General features: G+C 39.8%; 1 protein-coding gene across 3 annotated transcripts; it reads left to right on the forward strand.

Annotated features, from left to right (window-relative positions):
• Positions 1 to 1263: 1263 nt before the first annotated feature.
• Positions 1264 to 18229, forward strand: LOC113152966 (phospholipase A2 inhibitor and Ly6/PLAUR domain-containing protein-like). 3 transcript variants are annotated; one of them, XM_026346519.1, is made up of 5 exons: positions 1264 to 1336; positions 2043 to 2174; positions 2278 to 2442; positions 2564 to 2689; positions 17969 to 18229. In XM_026346519.1, the coding sequence occupies exons 1-5, from the start codon at positions 1288 to 1290 to the stop codon at positions 18169 to 18171; spliced, it is 675 nt and encodes a 224-aa protein (XP_026202304.1). In that variant the 5' UTR covers positions 1264 to 1287; the 3' UTR covers positions 18172 to 18229. The 3 variants fall into 3 exon arrangements, with proteins under 3 accessions (XP_026202304.1, XP_026202306.1, XP_026202305.1); XM_026346521.1 differs by lacking the exon at positions 17969 to 18229 and adding an exon at positions 2832 to 3311; XM_026346520.1 differs by having other exon boundaries at positions 1268 to 1336; positions 2046 to 2174.
• Positions 18230 to 22878: the final 4649 nt, after the last annotated feature.

Genomic DNA, 22878 nt, shown 5'->3' on the forward strand with positions numbered 1-22878 from the left:
ACAATACTAGAAACACAATGTTAAATAAAAGCCCCGTGTGACAAAAAATATGCTCTTGAGTACGACATGATCAGGACAAATTGTTGCTTTTTCCCTTCATGAAAGTTTTTTTCAGATAAACAAATAGAAAATATTTAATTTTTAGAATCATAAGAAATTTGCATTTGAATTTATTCATATATTAGACGCTATTTGTCCAAAGCGACTTCCAAGTGAGATACAAGGTACAAGGCAAAGCCAGGAGAAGCGTTGTGAGGTTGCCTAAGGATCACAGCTGGGATTTGAACCCACCAGATCAGGGCTGAGGACCATTTTTCTCGCTTTTTCTCAAACAGCTTTTTATTTGCTTCTTGTTTTGCATCATCAGGAATGTAACCTAACTGTACTGTTCAAATCTATCTATCACTTTCTATTATTTCTAAACTCTTTTGTCCAGCATCCTGTAGGAATGATAATTCAAATTTTTCAGTGATCTGACTGGTCAATTTTTCCAGTGTTGGCAGGTTTTGACCTGCTTCTCTGAAGACTCCAGTTAAAGGTAAACCAGCTACACAGCACCAGAAAACTGGACTCTTTTCTGTCTGCTTTGTTTTTGCAGAGATACTTTATTTTTGTATATTTTTGTTTTATTGTATTAATTTTTTAACTAAACTGGAACTACAAAATGTGTTTTTCTGGGAAACATAATTGCAGCTGCATTATATCTTCTGTTAATATAATGATCATTTTTTCATACTTAATTTAAGTGTAGAGTGGAAAAGTGTTATCACAGACAATATTTCAGTTCAGCTCCTCCAGTCCTACGTACCTGTGTCTCTGCTGATGGTTGTTGTGCAACAGTTACTCCTCAGAGTAATCATAAAGAACATGTATATGTTCTTTTTTTAGTGTTTGATGAGTTCTCTCATTTTAAAAAATGTGGTTTGAGTTTATTGAAACATTTGGTGGACAGGAAACAACACAGGTCATAAAGGGCTGTCTGCCGCCGTTTCTCTGTGATCTGCACAATCATTGAACTGCAACTGCAATTCTTTTCTGCTTTTGGACCTTTATACATCAATCAGCTGATTCTCAATTCTCAGTGCTTCTCAATTATTTTCTGTTACACGTTCTCAACTTTTACAAACAAAAATGTCCAAACAGTTCTACTTTTACAGAGTCTCCTGTGTATTACATGACCAAATTTATGCTACGTGCCATGTTTCCTGTGGTTTTCTTGCACTATAAAAGCATGCTCTTTGCTTCTCTGTTGACACAGTAAGATCATCTGAACATTTACTCATCAGGATGAAGCTGATTGTGTCTCTCACTCTGATCTGGATGATCTCCAACACAGGTAACTCTACTCACTAACTAAAGAGTTAAACAGGTGTCACATTAAACAGTCAACTCAACTTTTAAGTTACTTCAGTTAGTTTTGAGTTGTTCTTTAAAAAATCCAACATTAAAATATGTAAAATGCAAAGTTCTGGTTAAATAATTGAGAAGATTAAATGAATAAAATGATTCTGGTTCTTTTATCTGTGTGAAAGCAGCAGGAAAAGCTTGAACTTTAGCTCTATCATTTTCCACCTTTATTGACTTGAGCAACGTAACTCAACAACTTCATGACAGAGCTGCAGCAAAACTTAGATTTTAATTAATCAACAAACCTCTTGTACTTTTTAATGTGCAGCTTCAGAACTTATAAAATTTCAGTGTCAAATTAATATGCAGAGTCAGAGTCTGCAGATCAACTCTCTGTGCTGGTTAAACTGCTGCCGACAGGATTTTCATAATAAAATTAGTAATAATCAATAAACAAATACTCTGAGGAAGGTTGGATGGTATTTATTAATAAATCTTTGAGAGAAAGGTTTACAAAGTTACTTTTAGTGCTGTCAAGCTATGAAAAATTAATAAATCTAAATTAATTACACGTGTTTACAGTTTAATTGACTCTGATTAAAACGTATTTAAAAGTTTTTTTTACATTTTTTGAAGACTGTATTTGTAGAAACACTGTCTATGAACAGTTTTTATGGGTTTTTTCCATTTTGCAGCAGAACCTCTGAAGTGTTATCACAAACAAATTTCCAGTTCAGATCCTCCAGGTCCTCTAGGACCTTCAGGTCCTCCATTCCTACGTACCTGTGGCTCTGCTGATGGTTGTTGTGCAACAATCGCTTTTCAACGTAAAACATACAAAACACTCAAATATACAGTTTGTTTCCATCAGTATTTTATTTAGTGTTAGATAAGTTCTCTTGTTTAAGAAAATGTCTTTTGATTTTATAGAAATATTTGGTGGAATTGAAAAACCAGATGTCATAAAGGGGTGTCTGCCGCCATTTCTCTGTGATCTGGACAATCAGGTTTTGTCCTTCAGTGATTCTGAAAGAACTGTGGCAGCTTCTGTTCACTGCTGTAAAACCGATGGCTGCAACATACAGGATAAACCATGTAAGTAAACATGATCTCAATTAATGAGAATCATCAGTATTAGTCCCAGTTGACCACAGTAAAGAACAAAGACAAACGTCTGTCCTGTTGTTGTCCTGTCTCTTTGTCTGTTCTGTTTCAGTCCCTGGTCACGGCAAAGAAAATGGACTCAAGTGTCCAACCTGCACTAGGAATCCTGATGGTTTTTGGTCCTGTAACAACACATTGGAGTGTGTGGGAGTGCAGGACCGCTGCATTGCTGTAAATGGTAAGACCTCATGCTGCATACTGGTTTCAGACTTACACCATTTGTTAATGATGCCATAAAGTGTCCATTGTCATTTCTTCTTTTTTTTAACTATTATTTATTCAAATTTGAATAATTCAGCAATGATTTTTATCATCCACAGTGGACGATCACAACAGAGCTACTCCTGTCTTTGGCTGTGTATCTGCAAAGATGTGTGAAGTTTTCTCTATAGTATCTTATTTGTTGGTCCATGTTATCGGCAACATCACACCAAGTGTTGCTGGAGCCAGCTTCTGTAATTAAGCCTGGATGGTCAACTCCGGCATTGTGCCGCTGCTGCTTGGTCTTTTTGCTCTTTTTGTATTTTAGAACAAAATCCAGAGAGTGACACAGACGGGAGTGATAATAAATTCAATCGGTCTTTACCTGAGAGTGTTGTCGCTGTTGTGTGTGTAATCTGGTGAAATATTCTTGATTCTTTGTTTTTAATACAGTGTGAAAACATTTATTTGTTAAAAGTCAAGACAATTAAAAAAGGAAAATGACAACTGGTTACTAAAACAATAAAACTATCATTCTTTGGTGCCTCTTTCTTGATGTTCAAACCTCTTTAATAAAGCTTTTCATTCACATTTTAAAATAATGTGTTTCCTGGTGTTTTATTGCTGTTTGTGGACTCTTAATGCAACAATCTGTCATTATAGTGGTGGGAATATAATAAATATTGTCTACAACTGACAGGTGAACACACAGTGTATCACAGTTTAAGGAGGATATTTAACCTTGAAAACTGGACTGTAGACATTTCTTTACTGTATCAATCCTCTCTTTGACTCTTATTTATTCACTAGTTCAGTCTAAATACAGTGATTCAACACATTACAAACATCTTCATGTTAAAATTCAACTTGAATATATTCAACATTCTCAACTGATACAGACAAAGTTTGTATTTCTGTACTATCTAAACTATGACCTGAGCTTAGTCTATAATAGAAACTCACACCAAGATATTTAAACTGTTCTACAACCACCAACAACCACGTTTTTCATTGTGGTTAGTTAATGTGTCAAAAACTTACACCTAACTTTTTTTTGTTTCTTTGAACAGACGCCATTCACCACTATCCAATCAGGGCTTTTTGTACGTCTAGTCTCCTCTTATGGTGACATTTCGTTTCAAACCCCTCCTTTATGTTACAAACACCACTGACTGTTTTTAACTGTTAAACCACAGAATATGTCAAAACTTAAATATAGACCTAAACATGTGTGTGTGTTGCTGAAGCACATTTCTCACACTTTTCTATTATTAATGACCATCTCTCGAGTCTTAGAATAAATGTGTACACTATTCATATTAGTTATTATTAAAAACAATTTGCATCTGGGATGATGAAAGTTTTTGAAGGGGAGGTTAAGACATGCAACAAAGTTCCTCAGTCAGATGTTGGCCTTATACTTTAAGGGTTCTTTCACACCTACAGCCTTTAGTTTGGTTAAATTGAACTCCAATTCTTTTTCCTTCTGTGTGTGGTCTGTTTTGTCTGGTGTGAACACGGTATTCTCACTTGAGTGTGCACCGCACGAGACCCTCTAAAACAGTTTATCTCTATCTGCATCTAGCAAACTCTGGTGCGATCCTCCTGGTGAGAAAGCGCATCGAACCAAAACGGGACCAAACGCTATGAAACGCATAATTTGAGGACTTTGGGTAGTGTGTAAATTTCCATTTCTTTTGAATGTCCACCAAAAACATGTTGTCTGATTAATCATAGACAAACGTGGAGACGTGAGGAGGTGAAGTGTCTCACAGACACCAGATCTGAAGAGTCTGCAGATGATGTAACATAATAAACAATCAACGGGAAAACTAACCTGTGTGAACATTCACTGTGAAATCATTTCTCTCCTGTCACACAGACGTACAGTAGTCCACAACACTAACAACATAGTCGGCGTTTTCCCTTTGCTGCTTTGGTTTATTCAGAACAGGAAGGTTCAACTACAGTCTTTGTCTCTCTCCACTGTCTCCCTGATTATTTCAGGATTCATTTAAAAGCTTTACATTTTTAGATTCCAGCCTACATGTCAGATCTTTTACTTCCATTTGAACCATTGTGAAGTTTGAGCTCCTCACTCAGTGGTTTCTGTTTCTACCAGTGTCCACAGCCTTTTTCCATCAGGACCCTGAGGCTCTGAAATGATCTGTCTTCTAGTTACTTTAACCAGACACCATTATTCATTATCCAGTCAGGGCCTTAGGAACTTCCACTTCTCCTTTCTATCTATGTTTCTTTATTTGTCCTCTGGGTTACATGCAGTTACATGCAGGGACAAAGCTCTGACTCTTACCTATGAAGTGGTCAACTCCACAGCACCTTTCTGTCTTGTGGTTCCCTCACCTCAAAAGATCACAGGCAAACTTTTCAGCTCAGTGTGATGGTAGAACAACCTACCCACCTCTGCACACTCAGTCTCAATTTTCAAGAACTTGCTGAAATCAGAACTTTCTCTGCACAAAAACCTTAAAAAAAGGAAAGAAAAAGAAATCTTGAACTCATACCCCAGGTAACTGAAGCAGCTCTTCCCAGAGCTCTTTACCTTAATGTTCTTCTGATAAATGTAAAGTAAGAATGTTTTGATCCAGGGAGAAGGTGACATAAGAGAAACATTCTAATTTAAAATAAAATAAAATTATATATTACATAAATTTCTCTCTATTCTCTCTTTCTTCCCTTTTTTTCTTCCTATAATCAGGAACCATTCCCTTAGCCTTATAGCATCTTCAGTATTTAGAAATTATTGGCTCATTATAATAGAAGAGCTGGTTTCTGGTTCAGTCTTTGTGATTACAACATGAGAACATTCAGTTCCTGTGGTTTTCATCCGGTTTAGTAAGATTATCATCATTGAACCTCCTGTTCTGTGATTTCCTCTTGTCATTTGTCTACTCTCGTCTTTTCTACTTGTGATTGTTTCCACCTGTTCCACAGACTTTTAGGAAGCCTGCTGCCACTCTCTTTGTTAGACTGTAGCTTTTGTTCCTCTGCACAGGTTGTCTGTAACTCTGGATTTTGATTTTTGAAAACTGAATCAATTGTGTGTGTGTGTGTGTGTGTGTGTGTGTGTGTGTGTGTGTGTGTGTGTGTGTTTTCACCTCCCTTTTCGATTTCAATGTGAGATCCCCCTGTGTTCACATGGTCCTGCAGATTCATGCCCTTCATGCAGGGTGTTTACCTACGGAACATAAGAACAAATGAAGTCTTAGTTTTTGGACTCTTTGCTTCTATGTTCATTTTTCACAATATAAACTCTTGGTGATGCAAACAGTGGAAGTGATAAGTCTTCTCCTGTGGTGTACGTACTAAAGATCTATGTAGAATATATTATATATAATCCATACAGTCCATTTCAGGGGTGGGCTTGTAGTCACCACTGAAACACTAACAACAATTAAATTAATAAATGCTGATGCTGCCTGTTGATTAAACTGTCTGCAGTGTCTGATGGTGTGATGATAAAATGTGTCTCAACACTTACGCCTGCAACACAACAAGCTGCTATGTAAGGTGTGAATGTCCAGTGGAAATAAAGGAACTATACCACATTGTGAAAGTGCTGTGACAGTTTGTGTGATAAGCTGCATTTCATTAAATCTCATCTGGTTCACCTGTGTCTCATTGCCTCCTCCTCCTGGTTCTGCTGGAGGTTTTTTCCTCTAAAGGGAGTTTTTCCTCTCTGCTGTTGCCTAAAGGTTGATCAAATGGGATTGTTGGGTTTTCTATTAATTTTTTTAAGGTCTTAAACTGTAAAGTGCCTTTAGATGACTTCTGTTGTGATTTGACACTAAACTAATAAAATTGAGTTAAACTTCAATTCATAAAACATAGACAAGCGGTAGATTTTAGTAGTTTCTTTTTTTAGTAAGTAGCTTTATACTCTCTTTTTAAACAACTTACTTCACATTGGATATGGCTTTACTTGTAATTTTTCCCCATTTCCCCGAGTCACAAGTTTGCGTCCATATTATCTACAGAGGGAGTTTAGCTGTCAGCCCTGTCAGCCACTTCTGAAGTAGCGTTTGACGTCATTAACTCACCACTAACTTACAGAACCAGCATCCAAATGCCTTCATAATAATAACAGGAGACTTCAATCACACGTCTCTGGACACAACTCTCCCCACTTTTTATCAGTTTGTCAACTGCTCCACCAGAAACAATAAGACCTTAGACTTACTGTATGCAAACGTTATGGATGCATACACCTCCACTGTTCTCCCTCCCTTAGACAGATCCAACCTCAACCTGGTGCTCCTCACCCCGTCTACACTCCTATCGTTCAGAAGCAGACAGTGACCACGAGAACTGTAAGGAAGTGGTCTCAGGAAGCTATTGAGACTCTGCAGGGGTGCTTTGAAGCCACAGACTGGAATGTTTTCTGTGACCAACATGGAGACGACATCAATTCCATGACAGACAGCGTCACAGAGTACATTAACTTCTGTGTGGACAACATCATCCAAACCAGGACAGTGAGGTGCTTCTCGAACAACAAGCCCTGGATCACCAGCAACTTAAAGGAGCTGCTGAACAGGAAGAAGAAGGCCTTTTTGGAGGGAGACAAGGACCAGGTGAAGTCTGTGCAGAGAGAGCTGAGGGTGAGTCTAAGGCAGAGTAAGGACGCGTACAGAAGGAAGCTGGAGAACCAACTCCAGCAGAACAACATGAAGCATGTGTGGTCTGGAATGAAGAAGATCACTGGCTTCAAGGAGAAGGGGAACCAGGTGGAAGGGAACCTGGACAAGGCCAACGAGCTGAACCATTTTTTCAACAGGTTTACAGCACTACCGCCCTCCCTCCCCCTCCACCCTCTCCTCTGTCAGACTCACAGACAGAACAGTGTCTCCACTGCTGCCCCCCCACACCCATCTTACAATGAATATCAGAGACGGTCATGAAACCACACCCGTCACTGGAACTCTAACAGACGATATTATCCCACCGTCATCCCCCTCCCCTTCCTCTACCATACCCACCTCCCCTACCCATCTGTCAGTGACCAGCAGCCAGGTGAAGAGGCAGCTGTAGAAGCTGAACCAGAATAAGGCAGCAGGACCTGATGGTGTCTCTCTGGGATTCTACAGCACCTCTTCAACCTGAGCCTGAGAATGGAGCAGGTGCCAAAGGTCTGGAAGACATCATGTCTGATGCCAGTTCCAAAAACCTCATCTCCTTCTGCTCTAAATGATTACAGACCAGTCGCCCTCACCTCACACATCATGAAGGTCCTGGAGAGACTGGTTCTGACCCATTTGAGACCTCAGGTCGAGACATCACTAGTGTCATGGTTTCGGCCTGGCCCTGGCCGGCCTTGGTTTTCCTCCCTCAATCTCCCTCTGGACTCCGCCCACCAGCCACTTCTCTCCCTCTGCTCCCAGCAATCAGCTGCATATTGGACTCACCTGTGTTCCCCTCAGGCTACATAAACTCTCCTTAGCCCTTTCTCCTCTGTCAGATCGTTGTTGCTCCCCAACGGTTTCCAGCCTGTGTTCCCTGCCTGTTGCTATCCCTGCCTGTTGCTATCCCTGCCTGTTGCTATCCCTGCCTGTTGCTATCCCTGCCTGTTGCTATCCCTGCCTGTTGCTATCCCTGCCTGTTGCTATCCCTGCCTGTTGCTATCCCTGCCTGTTGCTATCCCTGCCTGTTGCTATCCCTGCCTGTTGCTATCCCTGCCTGTTGCTATCCCTGCCTGCTCAGCCCTGTCTGCTTCCCCCCCCCTGGACTCTGGATTTCGTTCTCCCCCCTCTGAACTTTCGGACTTTGTTACCTGTTTTGCAGTGAGTGTTTTCCTGCCATCGTGCAGTGGTTTGTGTTTGTACTTTTATTCCTGATTTGTTACTTTGTTCTCTGCCATCTGGGTTGTTTTACGTTGTTACTTTGTCCTCATGTTTCTGCCCGTGTCTGTTGACACCCCCCTTAGTTTCCCTTGTTTTTGTACTTTTCAGTAAGAAATCCTGTTTCTGTTAATTCCTGCCTCGTTCCCCTCCTTAATTGTGACAACTAGACCCACTACAGTTTGCCTATCGTGAAGATAGATGGTAGACTCTACTTCCTGAGGAAGCTCAGGTCCTTTAATGTGTGCAACAAGATGCTGCAGATCTTCTACCAGTCTGTTGTAGCCAGTGTGATATTCTTTGCTGTTGTCTGCTGGGGCAGCAGCATCAGAGCCAGCAACACTAAGAAACTGAATAAGCTGATCAGGAAAGCTGGCTCTGTGCTGGGGGCTCCTCTGGAACCTTTAGAGCAGGTGGCGGAGAGGAGGATGCTGCACAAACTGCTGAGCATCATGGAGAACAGCTCACATCCTCTCCACAGCGTACTTGTCAAACAGCGGAGCAGTTTTAGTCAGAGACTTCTCCAGCTCCGCTGTGACAAGGAACGGTTCAGGAAGTCATTTGTGCAAACAGCCATCAGCCTGTACAATGACTCCCTGACAGAGAGTCAGTGTCCACGCTGTTGGTTTAACAATGTGTAACTAAGTCACTTTCCATTCAAGTTCTACAGTGTGTTTTGTTATTACTGTCTATACTGTGTGTTATTCTTGTACTGTAGATTTGTTACTTAATGTTCAAATGTTTTCTGTGTAATGGCTGAAACACCAAAAGTTCCCCTTGGGATCAATAAAGTATCTATCTATCTATCTATCATGTAGTTTTTATATTTAACAGGAGCTAAAGAAGTTCAACACATCCCCACTGTACATTAACTTAACTTACTTTTCTGCGGTGAGGTGCAAGAAAAACAAACAACTTAAACACTTTATTAGAATCGTGTGATTTTTCTCAGCTGGAGTGCATCGTTGTCAAACTCACACAAACTCAGAATCTCTGATGTTCTCAGAGATCAGAGACAATGAGGATAACACTTTCCAAATTTTACCACAACAGAGGAGCTGGTCATGGACTTGAATAAAGGCCAGTGATGGAATGGAGCTCTGTAACTGTTCTTAGCTGTATCAAATTAAATTTCATGTCTTTGAAAGTATAAACTTAACAACATGAGGTGTTTATTGTGTGATTTCATTGTACAGTGCAGCAGTATGAGGAAGTCTAAAGGCACCAACCATGAACTACCCTGGTCATGTACATTAGAAAGTTGGAGGCATTTTTACCATTTCAACACTTAAACCCTAAATTAATGAAGGTCTGTGTGTTCAAAAATATGCAAACTTGATATTACCTGCAAAAACAGAGGCATTTTTGCCTGAGTTCTCAAGATTCAGGGAGGAGAACATGTTAATACTGTACATAGACTAAGCACATGCAGTGGCTGTGATGGCATCTGCATTTAATACAGTATGTTTGCAGTCTGCTTGTAATCTAGCCACAGGGGTTGCAAGCCAGTGATTTCTGTGCCGGTCCCAAGCCCGGATAAATAGGATTGCGTCAGGAAGGGCATCCGGCGTAAAAATTGCCAAAATAACCATGCGAATCATCCACAACACTTTCATACCGGATCGATCGAGGCCCGGGTTAACAACGACCGCCACCGATGCTGTTAACCTACAGGGTGTCGGTGGAAATTTCACTACTGTTGGTCGAAGAAAGAGAGGAGGCAGAAGGGTTCGTGGGCAGAGAGAGAAGGGGAAAGGCAGGGACATAGATCTGAGAATAGGGACTCTTAACGTTGGTACGATGACAGGGAAAGACAGAGAGCTGGCAGACATGATGGAGAGAAGGAAGGTAGATGTACTGTGTGTGCAGGAGACAAGGTGGAAGGGCAGCAAGGCACGTAGTATCGGAGGAGGATACAAACTGTTCTACCATGGTGTTGATAGGAAGAGAAACGGGGTAGGAGTGATCCTGAAGGGGGAGTTTATGAACAATGTTCTAGAGGTGAAAAGAGTCTCAGACAGGGTGATGAGCCTAAAGCTAGAAATTGAAGGGGTGATGGTGAATGTAGTCAGTGGTTATGCTCCACAAGTTGGCTGTGAGTTAGAAGAGAAGGAGAGATTCTGGAGTGAGTTTGATGAGGTCATAGAGAGTATCCCCAGAGGAGAGAGAGTTGTTGTTGGAGCAGACTTCAATGGGCATGTTGGTGAGGGCAACAGAGGTGATGAGGAGGTGATGGGCAGGTTTGGTGTAAAGGAAAGGAATCTGGAAGGACAGATGGTGGTGGACTTTGCTAAGAGGATGGAAATGGCTGTAGTCAACACTTACTTCACGAAGCGAGAGGAACATAGAGTGACATACAGAAGTGGAGGTAGGAGTACACAGGTGGACTACATCCTATGTAGACGAGGTCATTTGAGAGAGGTTAGTGACTGCAAAGTGGTGGTAGGAGAGAGTGTAGCCAGACAGCACCGCATGGTGGTGTGTAAAATGACTCTGGTGGTCAGGAAGAAGAAAAGAGGGAAGACAGAAAAGAAGACCAAGTGGTGGAAGTTAAAGAATGAAGAAACTTGTGAGGAATTCAGGCAGAAGTTGAGACAGGTTCTGGGTGGTCAGGATGAGCTTCCAGATGACTGGGAAACTACAGCAGAAGTTATCAGGGAAACAGGTAGGAAGGTGCTAGGTGTGTCATCTGGAAAGAGGAAAGAAGGTAAAGACACTTGGTGGTGGAATGAGGAAGTACAGGAATGTGTCCAGAGGAAGAGGTTAGCTAGAAGGAAGTGGGATGTAGAAAGGACTGAGGAAAGTAGAAAGGAAGTACAAGGAAGCGCAGCGTAGAGTGAAGAGGGAGGTGGTAAAGGCCAAACAGAAAGCTTACGATGAGCTGTATGACAGGTTAGACACAAAGGAAGGAGAGAAGGACTTGTACAGGCTAGCCAGACAGAGAGATAGAGATGGGAAGGATGTGCAACAGGTAAGGGTGATTAAGGACAGAGATGGGAAGGATGTGCAACAGGTAAGGGTGATTATGGACAGAGATGGAAAGGTACTAACAACCCAGGAGAGTGTGCAGAAAAGATGGAAGGAGTATTTTGAGGAGCTGATGAACGAGGAAAATGACAGGGAAAGAAGGGAGGAAGATGTGGATGTTGTGGAGCAGGAAATAGCAGAGATTGGAAAGGATGAGGTGAGGAAGGCTCTGAAAAGGATGAAGAGTGGAAAGGCTGTTGGTCCTGATGACGTACCTGTGGAGGTGTGGAAGTGCTTAGGAGAGACAGCAGTGGAGTTTCTAACCAGTTTGTTCAATAGGATTCTAGAGAGTGAGAAGATGCCTGAGGAATGGAGGAGAAGCGTTCTGGTTCCGATCTTTAAGAACAAGGGTGACACGCAGAACTGCAGCAACTATAGAGGAATAAAGTTGATGAGCCACACAATGAAGCTGTGGGAAAGAGTAGTGGAAGCCAGACTTAGGAAGAAGGTGGAGATTTGTGAGCAGCAGTATGGATTCATGCCCCGTAAGAGCACCACTGATGCTGTTTTTGTTTTGAGAATGTTGATGGAAAAGTACAGAGATGGTCAGAAGGAGCTGCATTGTGTCTTTGTAGATTTAGAGAAGGCGTATGACAGGGTGCCGAGGGAGGAGCTGTGGTACTGTATGAGGTCGTCGGGAGTGGGAGAGAAGTACGTCAGACTAGTTCAGGACATGTATGAGAGAAGTATGACGGTGGTGAGATGTGCTGTAGGTCAGACAGAGGAGTTCAAGGTGGAGGTGGGACTACACCAAGGATCAGCTTCTTGTTTGCTATGCTGATGGACAGGCTGACAGATGAGGTCAGACAGGAATCTCCCTGGACAATGATGTTTGCGGATGACATTGTTATTTGCAGTGAGAGTAGAGAGCAGGTGGAGGAACAGCTGGAAAGGTGGAGGTTTGCTCTGGAAAGAAGAGGCATGAAGGTCAGTCGTAGTAAGACAGAATACATGTGTCTGAACGAGAGGGATCAAGGTAGAAGCGTTAGGTTACAGGGGGCTGAGGTGAAGAAGGTACAGGAGTTTAAGTACTTGGGGTCAACAGTTCAGTGTGATGGAGAGTGTGGAAAAGAGGTGAAGAGGCGAGTACAGGCAGGTTGGAGCGGGTGGAGGAAAGTGTCAGGAGTGTTCTGTGACAAAAGAGTGTCAGCAAGACTCAAAGGAAAGGTGTACAAGACAGTGGTGAGACCAGCTCTGCTCTATGGGTTAGAGACGGTTGCAGTGAGACAGAGACAAGAGGCTGAGATGGAGGTAGCAGAGATGAAGATGTTGAGGTTCTCCTTAGGAGTGACCAGGTTAGACAGAATAAGGAACGAGTACATCAGAGGGACGGCTCACGTTGCCTGTGTTAGCGACAAAGTCAGAGAGGCCAGACTGAGATGGTTTGGACATGTTCAGAGGAGGGATAGTGAGTATATTGGTAGAAGGATGTTGGAGATGGAGCTGCCAGGCAGGAGGACAAGAGGACGACCAAAGAGGAGATATATGGATGTGTTAACAGAGGACATGAGGTTAGCTAGTGTTAGGGTAGAAGATGTTCATGATAGATTTAGGTGGGAAAGGATGATTTGCTGTGGCGACCCCTGATGGGAAAAGCCGAAAGAAGAAGAAGTTTGCAGTCTGCTTGTGCACAGATGAATGCTCTTATTCTGGTAATGAAGAATACGATGAGTGTTTATCACCTGTGTTAATACATTTGATGAAATACCAATAATACAAAAGTGTCTAGATATACAGTTTTGGAGCTGTTGACTGAGCTGTGGGCTGATTTAAAGCCAGTCATACCACACCTGCCATCCAAAAACCTTTCGCAGACTTACAAATGTGCAACATGTCCTCCAAAAAACACAGAGTTAAAGTACGGGAATTGGAAACACAGATATTCTTTGAATGTTCAGATCAGATGAGTCAACATCAGAGTCTGACATCCAGCAGAACAAAGTGAACAGCAGCAAACAGAAATAATAAGGCTCAACATTGTATAGAGTGACTTTAGTATACATTTGATTTAATTACTGATAAAACTTACATGTGTGACCTGAATGTTCCTGGGTTGGTTAGGGTTACGGATTCACTCACTACACCTGACATAATAACCAACATAATTGCAGCTGGATTATATTTTCTGTTAATATAAAGATCCAGATAATTTTTATGTGCTGTGATGATGTAATGAATACATAATTTTACACACTAATATATTAAAAGACTGGTTCACTATATTTAATACATGATCTTCCAGAAACTGTACTTTCTGAGGAGCTCTATCACTACAATAAAACCACTGTTCTTCTCTTTCATACATGTTGTGCTCTAGTAAATGTTCAAACCACTTTAATAAAGCTGTTCTGACATCAGTGAATGTGCTTCCTGTTCTATCTTTGCTGCAATGGCTCCCTCTCCTGGTTCCTTCCCCATCCGGCCTAGCCGCTCTCCATTTAGTGCTTCTTTGTGCTTGTTTATCATTAAACCCATAAAAACTCTATTCTACTTCTTTATTTGTAGACATGCTGTATATTAATACTTATGAATTTGTGGGTAAAACATGTAAATATATATATATTTCCTCATGTTTTACTTATTGCAGTACCGGTGCACTGTTGTGAAGACACTTCTTCATATCTGCTGTTCTGTTTCAGACCCTGACCTTGGCCAGAGAAATGTCCTGCAGTGTTTTTCCTGCAGTAGGTTTTCTGAAATGTGTAACAGCATGGTGGATTGTGTCGGAGTGCAGAACTGCTGCATTGATGTCTTTGGTGAGTTCTCTTGCTGAACACTGATTACAGGCCTTATCACACAGTGTGTTAATAATCCTACAAAGTGTCCTTTGTACGTCTCTTAAATAAATAATAAGTCCACATTCAGACTAATACAACAGTGATTTATTGTCCACAGCGAAAAGACAAAAGACATTCATCCCCGTCCGTGGCTGTACATCTACAAACATATGTGGATTTTTCTCTCAGGACAAAGTCAGGTGTGATTTGACTTCTCATTTTGACCTCAACATCATACCAAGAGTTCGTGGAGCCAGCTTCTGTAATTCAGCCTGGATGATCAAAGCCGGTGTCGTCCATTTGCTGTTTGGTCTATTTGCTTGGACAAAGTCAGGGTAAAGATCAGAAGATACTGGAAGCAGGACACAGCCAGGATTCAAACCCCTGTCTCAGGCATAGAGGGCGCTGATGTTACCACTAGACTATCCAGCTGCTACGTTTACTTAAAGTACAACTTCTTCTGTTTATTACACAGGCTGCATGAATTAATGAGCACAGCTTCAACACTTTATGTCATGTTTCTGTAGCTGTACTGTAAGAGCTCTACTAAACAATAAAACCATCCTCTGTGCCTCATGTGTGTTTTGCTGTAACTACTGTATTTAGTTATTTGAGATGTTTAAAGCACTTTGATGAAGCTTTTCTGATATAGGAGAATAATGTGGTCATTGGTTTTTCTCCTCTGTCACTGGACTTGGTGTCCACACAGTGATCTGAATTATCACAGTTTCAACTGAGAAATTGTTGATGTAAAATAAGAAGCTACTTGAAGCCACTCCTGCAAAAATATAAGAACTGTCCAGACCTACAGATTCATTTCCACAGGTCATTCACTTCATTGTCACCTTTTACAAACTAAAATGTCCAAACAGTTCTACTTTTACAGAGTCTGCTGTGTATTACATGACTAAACTTCACCTATAATATCTTTGAATTCAATTTCCACCTGTTTGTAGAATTATTTAATGTGAATTAATTTAAGACCTTTAGCCACCTCTCAGTAACATCATCCACACAAACAGCTCCAAAGGGAGAGCTTTTTATCACACTGTTTAATTCACATGATATGAGTGACTCCTCAGAAAGAGGCTGGAGCTCATGTTTTGTGTTTTCTACAGACAATTATTTTGAATATGAAAGTGTGATAATAATCTACAGCCACTTTTTATGCTACGTGCCATGTTTCCTGTGGTTTTCTTGAACTATAAAAGCATGCTCTTTACTTCTCTGTCGACACAGTAAGATCATCTGCACATTTACTCATCAGGATGAAGCTGATTGTGTCTCTCACTCTGATCTGGATGATCTCCAACACAGGTAACTCTACTCACTAACTAAAGAGTTATACAGGTGTCACATTAAACAGTCAACTCAACTTTTAAGTTACTTCAGTTAGTTTTGAGTTGTTCTTTCAAAAATCCAACATTAAAATTCTGTAGAATGCAAAGTTCTGGTTAAATAATTGAGACGATTAAATGAATAAAATGATTCTGGTTCTTTTATCTGTGTGAAAGCAGCAGGAAAAGCTTGAACTTTAGCTCTATCATTTTCCACCTTTATTGACTTGAGCAACGTAACTCAACAACTTCATGACAGAGCTACAGCAACAAATAGATTTAAATTGATCAACAAACCTCTTGTACTTTTTTATGTGCAGCTTCAGAACTTATAAAATTTCAGTGTCAAATTAATGTTCAGAGTCAGAGTCTGCAGATCACCTCTCTGTGCTGGTTAAACTGCTGCCGACAGGATTTTCATAATAAAATTAGTAATAATCAATAAACAAATACTCTGAGGAAGGTGGGATGGTATTTATTAAAAAATATTTGAGAGAAAGGTTTACAAAGTTACTTTCACTGCTGTCAAGCTATGAAAAATGATTTAATTTAAATTAATTACATGTGTATATTTTTGCTTGGAAAGTATTTCAAAAATATTTCAATCTATCAATAATTATTATAACACAGAGTTGATATATATCAATATTATCAGTATGTACATTATGCATTGCAATTTAATCTGTTAGTATGTTTGTGTGGAAATAATGTGACTGAAAATGTGAGAATATGTTGTACAGATGTTTTTACTGTGTTTTCTATTAGACTGTTTTTGTGGCATCTGCAGCTGAGTGAGACCTTTTTTTTTTTATACTTGACATAGACTTTAAAGTTAAACGTCTCTTTTAGTTTATAGCTTTTATCTCTGGGTTCGCTGGTAGATACTTTTCAGAGATTAGAGCGTGGGGTTGTAATGGATCACACACCCCACCTCCATTTCTGACAGTATATGTACTGGTAAAGGAAATGTGGTGAACTACAACAGTTTGTCACGCTCTGCAAAAATATTATCCATGTAAAATTGCAAATGCTACTTAAATAAATTTATCATGTGTTCATTTAGTTAAACTTATTTAATTCAATGACATTTGATAGTTAACTTTAGCATCAGTAGCCTCTGCTGTTTGCTACTAACCTGCATTAAACATCCACTAAAGTGGTCACAGCCAGTTTATTGAAGCTTCGGGTGTTGTTTGTGTGTGTATTGATAAATAGGTCTGTGTGTCCCCCGCCTATAAAAACTTTTCTTTTGGGGTCGTCTCATTGTTTCCCCTCTAGGTAATTTCATTAACATCAAAGCAGTTGAAACTGATTAACGTCCCCCTCTGCTACTGTAGTGACAGATTAATATTTCAGAAGTTTAATTGACTCTGATTAAAAAGTGTTCTTTACATTTTTATATGTATTTGTAGAAACACTGTATATTAATATTTATTTATGTTTGATGATTTTTCTCAACATTTCAGCAGAATCTTTGCAGTGTTATCACAAAAGATTTTCCAGTCTAGGTCCTCCAGGTCCTCCAGGTCCTCCAGGTCCTCCAGTTCTACGTACCTGTGGCTCTGCTGGTGGTTGTTGTGCAACAATCGCTGTTCAACGTAAAACATACAAAACACTCCAATATACAATTTGTTTCCATCAGTATTTTATTTAGTGTTAGATAAGTTCTCTTGTTTAAGAAAATGTGGTTGGATTTTATAGGTCCATTTTATGGACATGAAAGAAGACCAGATGTCATAAAGGGGTGTCTGCCGCCGTTTCTCTGTGATCTCGACAAACAGATTTTGTCCTTCAGTGGTTCTGAAACAACTATGACAGCTTCAGTTCACTGCTGTAAAACCGATGGCTGCAACAAACAGGATAAACCGTGTAAGTAAACATGAACTCAGTTAATGAGAATCATCAGTATTAGTCCCAGTTGACCACAGTAAAGAACAAAGACAAACGTCTGTCCTATTGTTGTCCTGTCTCTTTGTCTGTTCTGTTTCAGTCCCTGGTCACGGCAAAAAAAATGGACTCAAGTGTCCAACCTGCACTAGGAATCCTGATGGTTTTTGGTCCTGTAACAGCACAGTGGAGTGTGTGGGAGTGCAGGACCGCTGCATTGCTGCATATTGTAAGACCTCATGCTGCATACTGGTTACAGACTTACACCATTTGTTAATGATGCCATAAAGTGTCCATTGTCATTTCTTCTTTTTGAAATTATTATTTGTTCAAATCTGATTAATACAGCAGTGATTTTTATCATCCACAGTGGGAGATGACTACATTACTTCTGTCCTTGGTTGTGTATCTGCAAAAACATGTGAAGTTTTATCTATGATATCTGATTTGATGCTATATTATGACGACATCACACCAAGAATTGCTGGAGCCGGATTCTGTAACTCAGCCTGGATGATCAACCCCGGCATTGTGCCGCTGCTGCTTGGTCTTTTTGCTCTTTTTGTATTTTAGAACAAAATCCAGAGAGTGACACAGACGGGAGTGATAATAAATTCAACAGGACTTTTAAAGTTACCTGAGAGTGTTGTCGCTGTTGTGTGTGTAATCTGGTGAAATGTTCTCAATTAATTCTTTTAAATACAGTGTTAAAAAAAATATTTTTTTGTTAAAAGCAAAGTCATTTAAAAAAGGAAAATGTATCCTACGTGTTTAGCTGTTGTAAAAGCTTCTTGATGGTCAAACCTCTTTAATAAAGATTTTCTGATATATATAAAATAATGTGTTTCCTGGTGTTTTATTGCTGTTGGTTGACTCTTAATGCAACGATCGGTCATTATAGTGGTGGGAAAATAATAATACTGCCCACAACTGACAGATGAACACACAGTGTATCACAGTTTACGGTCACAACATTTTCTGGTGGTTTTTAATGTGGTTGATCTGTGAGTGATTGTTGATGTCGTCTCTTTATTTCATCTATTTTCATTGCAGACAAACAATGTTGTAACTAAACTATCTTTATCAAGAGAGACCTGAAAAACACAATAGAGATACAAATAGAATAATACAAACAACATAAAGTTAACTCTGATATACTACAGCTATAACGCTTCTCTTCTGCTTCGTTTCTGGCAAAATTTAAATCTTAAACATTTAATGTCCTGTTTTCTGTAAAAATTAGTCCTTAAACGTGATCTGATCTTCAGTAAAGTCAAACAACAAACATAATATTTCTTAGTTGATAAAACACAGTCATCATACATAGAGAAGCATTAGCAATATTTAAAAAAAAACTGATTCATTCCATTCTGACTTATTCGTGACGTCTGATTTTGATGTTAAGGGTCTTCGTCCTGCTGCATCACCCAACTGCTTCAAAGCTGCAGACAGCAACAGACACCCTGACATTATGCTGCAGGACAACTTGATGAACTTAGAAGTTTATTGTCCACCGCAAACTCATCACTTTGACTTATAATGTCCTGCTTATAACAATGTTTCTCTGATTGGATTAAGCCCGGCCGATGTCCGGCCCCCGAGAACCATTTACCCCACCGTGATTGGTTGGTTGGTTCAGCTCCGCACCGAAACTGTCAAGTGCTAAAAATATCAAACTCGCCGGCCGCACAAACATTAAACTTTTATATTAAGGCGGGGGCCACAAATTATGAGACCCCTGCTCTACACTGTTGCCTCAAATGGGATTGTTGGGTTTTTAATATCATTCTTTGTATAATTATATATTATTATATAAGGTCTTACACCTTAAACACTGTAAAGTGTCTTGAGATGACCTCTATTGTGATTTGACACTATACAAATAAAATTGAAATGAATTAAATTGAACTTTTTCATCAGTTGCATCAGAAGATTTCAGGTAGAGAAAGAGAAAGACTGTAGCTATTACTGTTTGGCAGGCTGCTAAATTATGACCTGAGCTTAGTCTATAACAGAAACTCAAACCAAGATATCTAAACTGTTCTACAACCACCAACAACCATGTTTTTCCTTTGTGTTGTGAATGTGCAAGAAAAGTACACCTAAATTTTTTTTGGTTTCTTTGAACAGACGCCATTCACTACTGTCCAATCAGGGCTGTTGATGTACATCTAGTCTCCTTTTTTGGTGACATTTCTTTTCAAACTCCTCCTTTATGTTAAACACACCTCTGATTGTTATTAACTGTTAAACCACAGATGATGTCAAAACTTAAATTTAGACCTGAACATTTGTGTGTGTGTTGCTGAAGCACATTTCTCACACATTTCTGTTAATGATGAAAATCTCTCGACGGTATGACATGCAACAAAGTTCCCCAGTCAGATTTTGGACCTATAGTTTAAGACAAAACTATTTCTTGATCATTATATCTAAACACATGCTGTATGTTAATATTGATCTATTATCTATAGGATTTTTTCTTTTTCTATTTGCAGTTGAATCATATATAAACTCCTTTCTCAGCTGAAAGTCAGATCTGATGTGGCTGCTGTTTTTAACCTCAACATTACACCAACAGTTACTGGAACCAGCTTCTGTAATTTAGCCTGGACGATCATAGTCGGCGTTTTCCCTTTGCTGCTTTGGTTTATTCAGAACAGGAAGGTTCAACTACAGTCTTTGTCTCTCTCCACTGTCTCCCTGATTATTTCAGGATTCATTTAAAAGCTTTACATTTTTAGATTCCAGCCTACATGTCAGATCTTTTACTTCCATTTGAACCATCATGAAGTTTGAGCTCCTCACTCAGTGGTTTCTGTTTCTACCAGTGTCCACAGCCTTTTTCCATCAGGACCCTGAGGCTCTGAAATGATCTGTCTTCTAGTTACTTTAACCAGACACCATTATTCATTATCCAGTCAGGGCCTTAGGAACTTCCACTTCTCCTTTTTATCTATGTTTCTTTATTTGTCCTCTGGGTTAAATTCAGCACTTGAAGAGAATACAGAGACAAAGCTCTGACTCTTACCTATGAAGTGGTCAACTCCACAGCACCTATCTACCTGAACTCCTTCATCCAGGTCTACAATACCTTCCATCCACTGTGCTCTCCTTTGTACCTCACTTGTAAGTCACTTTGGATCAAAGCGTCTGATAAATGGCTAAATGTAAATGAAAATGTAAAGTAAGAATGTTTTGACCCAGGGAGAAGGTGAAATAGGAGAAACATTATAATTTAAAACAAAATCAAATTATATAATACATACATTTCTCTCTATTCTCTTTCTTCTCTCTCTTTGCACCAATGTGGGACAGTTCGCAATCACGTTGTACTGTTGTACCAAGTGTGACTGTACAATTACAATAAAGCTTTATCTTATCTTATCTTATCTTATCTTTTTTTCTTCCTCTAATCAGGAACCATTTCCTTAGCCTTATAACATCTTCAGTGTTTAGAAATTATTGGCTCATTATGATAGAAGAGCTGGTTTCTGGTTCAGTCTTTGTGATTACAATATCAGAACATACATTTCCTGTGGTTTTCGTCTGGTTTAGTGAGATCATCATCATTGAACCTCCTGTTCTTTGACTTCCTCTTGTCGTTTGTCTACTCTTGACAGTTTCCACCTGTTCCACAGACTTTTAGGAAGCCTGCTGCCACTCTCTTTGTTAGACTGTAGCTTTTGTTCCTCTGCACAGGTTGTCTGTAACTCTGGATTTTGTGAACTCTTTTACCTGGTTCTGACTCTCTGGATCTCTGAACTCTAATACTCAGCTCTGGATCCCTGTATGTTGGATTTGCAGCAACATGTCAAAGAATATCATGACACCTGTCTGTCAAAATGAGATTGATGGGTCTGATAAGCCTCATAAGCCCGCCCCCGAAAGTCATGTGACAACTGTGCCCCCGGAGGTCCTGCTCCCCATAATTATGAATTATGAAACCATAATTTTATATTAATTTGCCATAATTAATAGCGGATGTCCTATATGATTGACACCTGATCTGTTTATCTATTGAAGGAAAATTAAACTCACGAGAGTTTAATGCCTACACAAAAAAAGGGTGCTTAAAACCTAAGACCTATGCAGAGTGTGATTAATAAAAAATTATTTTATAGGTCAAGACACTTTGCAGCGAGTCTATTCTATATGTCACTTTGCACAGCACAGCAATCTTTTCTTAAACTCAAACATGACGGGGTCTGTGACGGGGTTTGAACCCTGAACCTTCTGCACCAGGCCGCCTGGTGGCTCAATGGCCGCTACAAGAAGAAGAAAAAGAAGAACATCACTCTATCACCACGTTGGCTCACTATGTCATGATTATGCATGCATTGTAATTGTTTTGTTTCATATTAATAAAGACGCTTAATGAAAATATTTATGAATTACTTGACGTGTTTATTTGTTATACAATACAGGTTATGACATTTTAGAAACATTTCCAATGAACACACCATATGGTTATAGTGATTAATTACAGTGTTGTCCTCAACTTTCCAGAAACTGTGGTATGGATTTTGGGTAATAGTCCGGTGGGAATCCAAAAGAGTCAAAAGAATGTAGCGTCTCTACTTTCATCCAGGCTCAAGGCAAGCCAATGTGTGCCTGGTAGATCCCGTGGGTCCGTGTTTACTATAAAGTAGGCGGGTCTTTAAAAATTCTTTTGGAGTAACTGTAACTCCGCAGAAAACATCACCCAGCAAATGATGTAAAAGGTTTTGAATCTGATGGTTGTTCATTATGAGTAGCTAAGTAATAATCCACCATGATATTTCTTTTTTGAATTTATCTCAAGGATTCAGTTGTAGCAGGCATACACAATGAACACTGTCGTGTGGGGTAATGGATTTCTAAAGCGCATCTCTAACCTTAATGTACCCGTGGTCACAGGCGCTAGTGCGTCTGTGTCTTCATCGGGTGTGAGATTAAAGACAAATAAAGCATAGCTGTTTTGAAAATCATCTCTGTCTATGCATAAAGGGAAATCTTTAAGATGCTGGCCTATCGCCGTGTAGAGTGAGTAGAACTCCCTGACAGCCTGATCATCTGTAAAATTAGGTTGGTGTACTTTCGCCGGTATTTGTCTTCCATCCTGACAGACTGCCAAGTATTCCACATCACCATGCACAAAGTTGAATGAGGACAAGTTTGGTCCTCCAGTGAATGCCTCGCGATTAACCGATAATAAATAAATAACGATTAATTAATAAATGAATAAATACTTTTAGCCATCGCCCGGTACAAATCACTCCAGCGGACCGTGGTGTGTGA

This window comes from Anabas testudineus, chromosome 4 (genome assembly GCF_900324465.2).
Source record: "Anabas testudineus chromosome 4, fAnaTes1.2, whole genome shotgun sequence".
Classification (NCBI taxonomy): domain Eukaryota; kingdom Metazoa; phylum Chordata; class Actinopteri; order Anabantiformes; family Anabantidae; genus Anabas; species Anabas testudineus.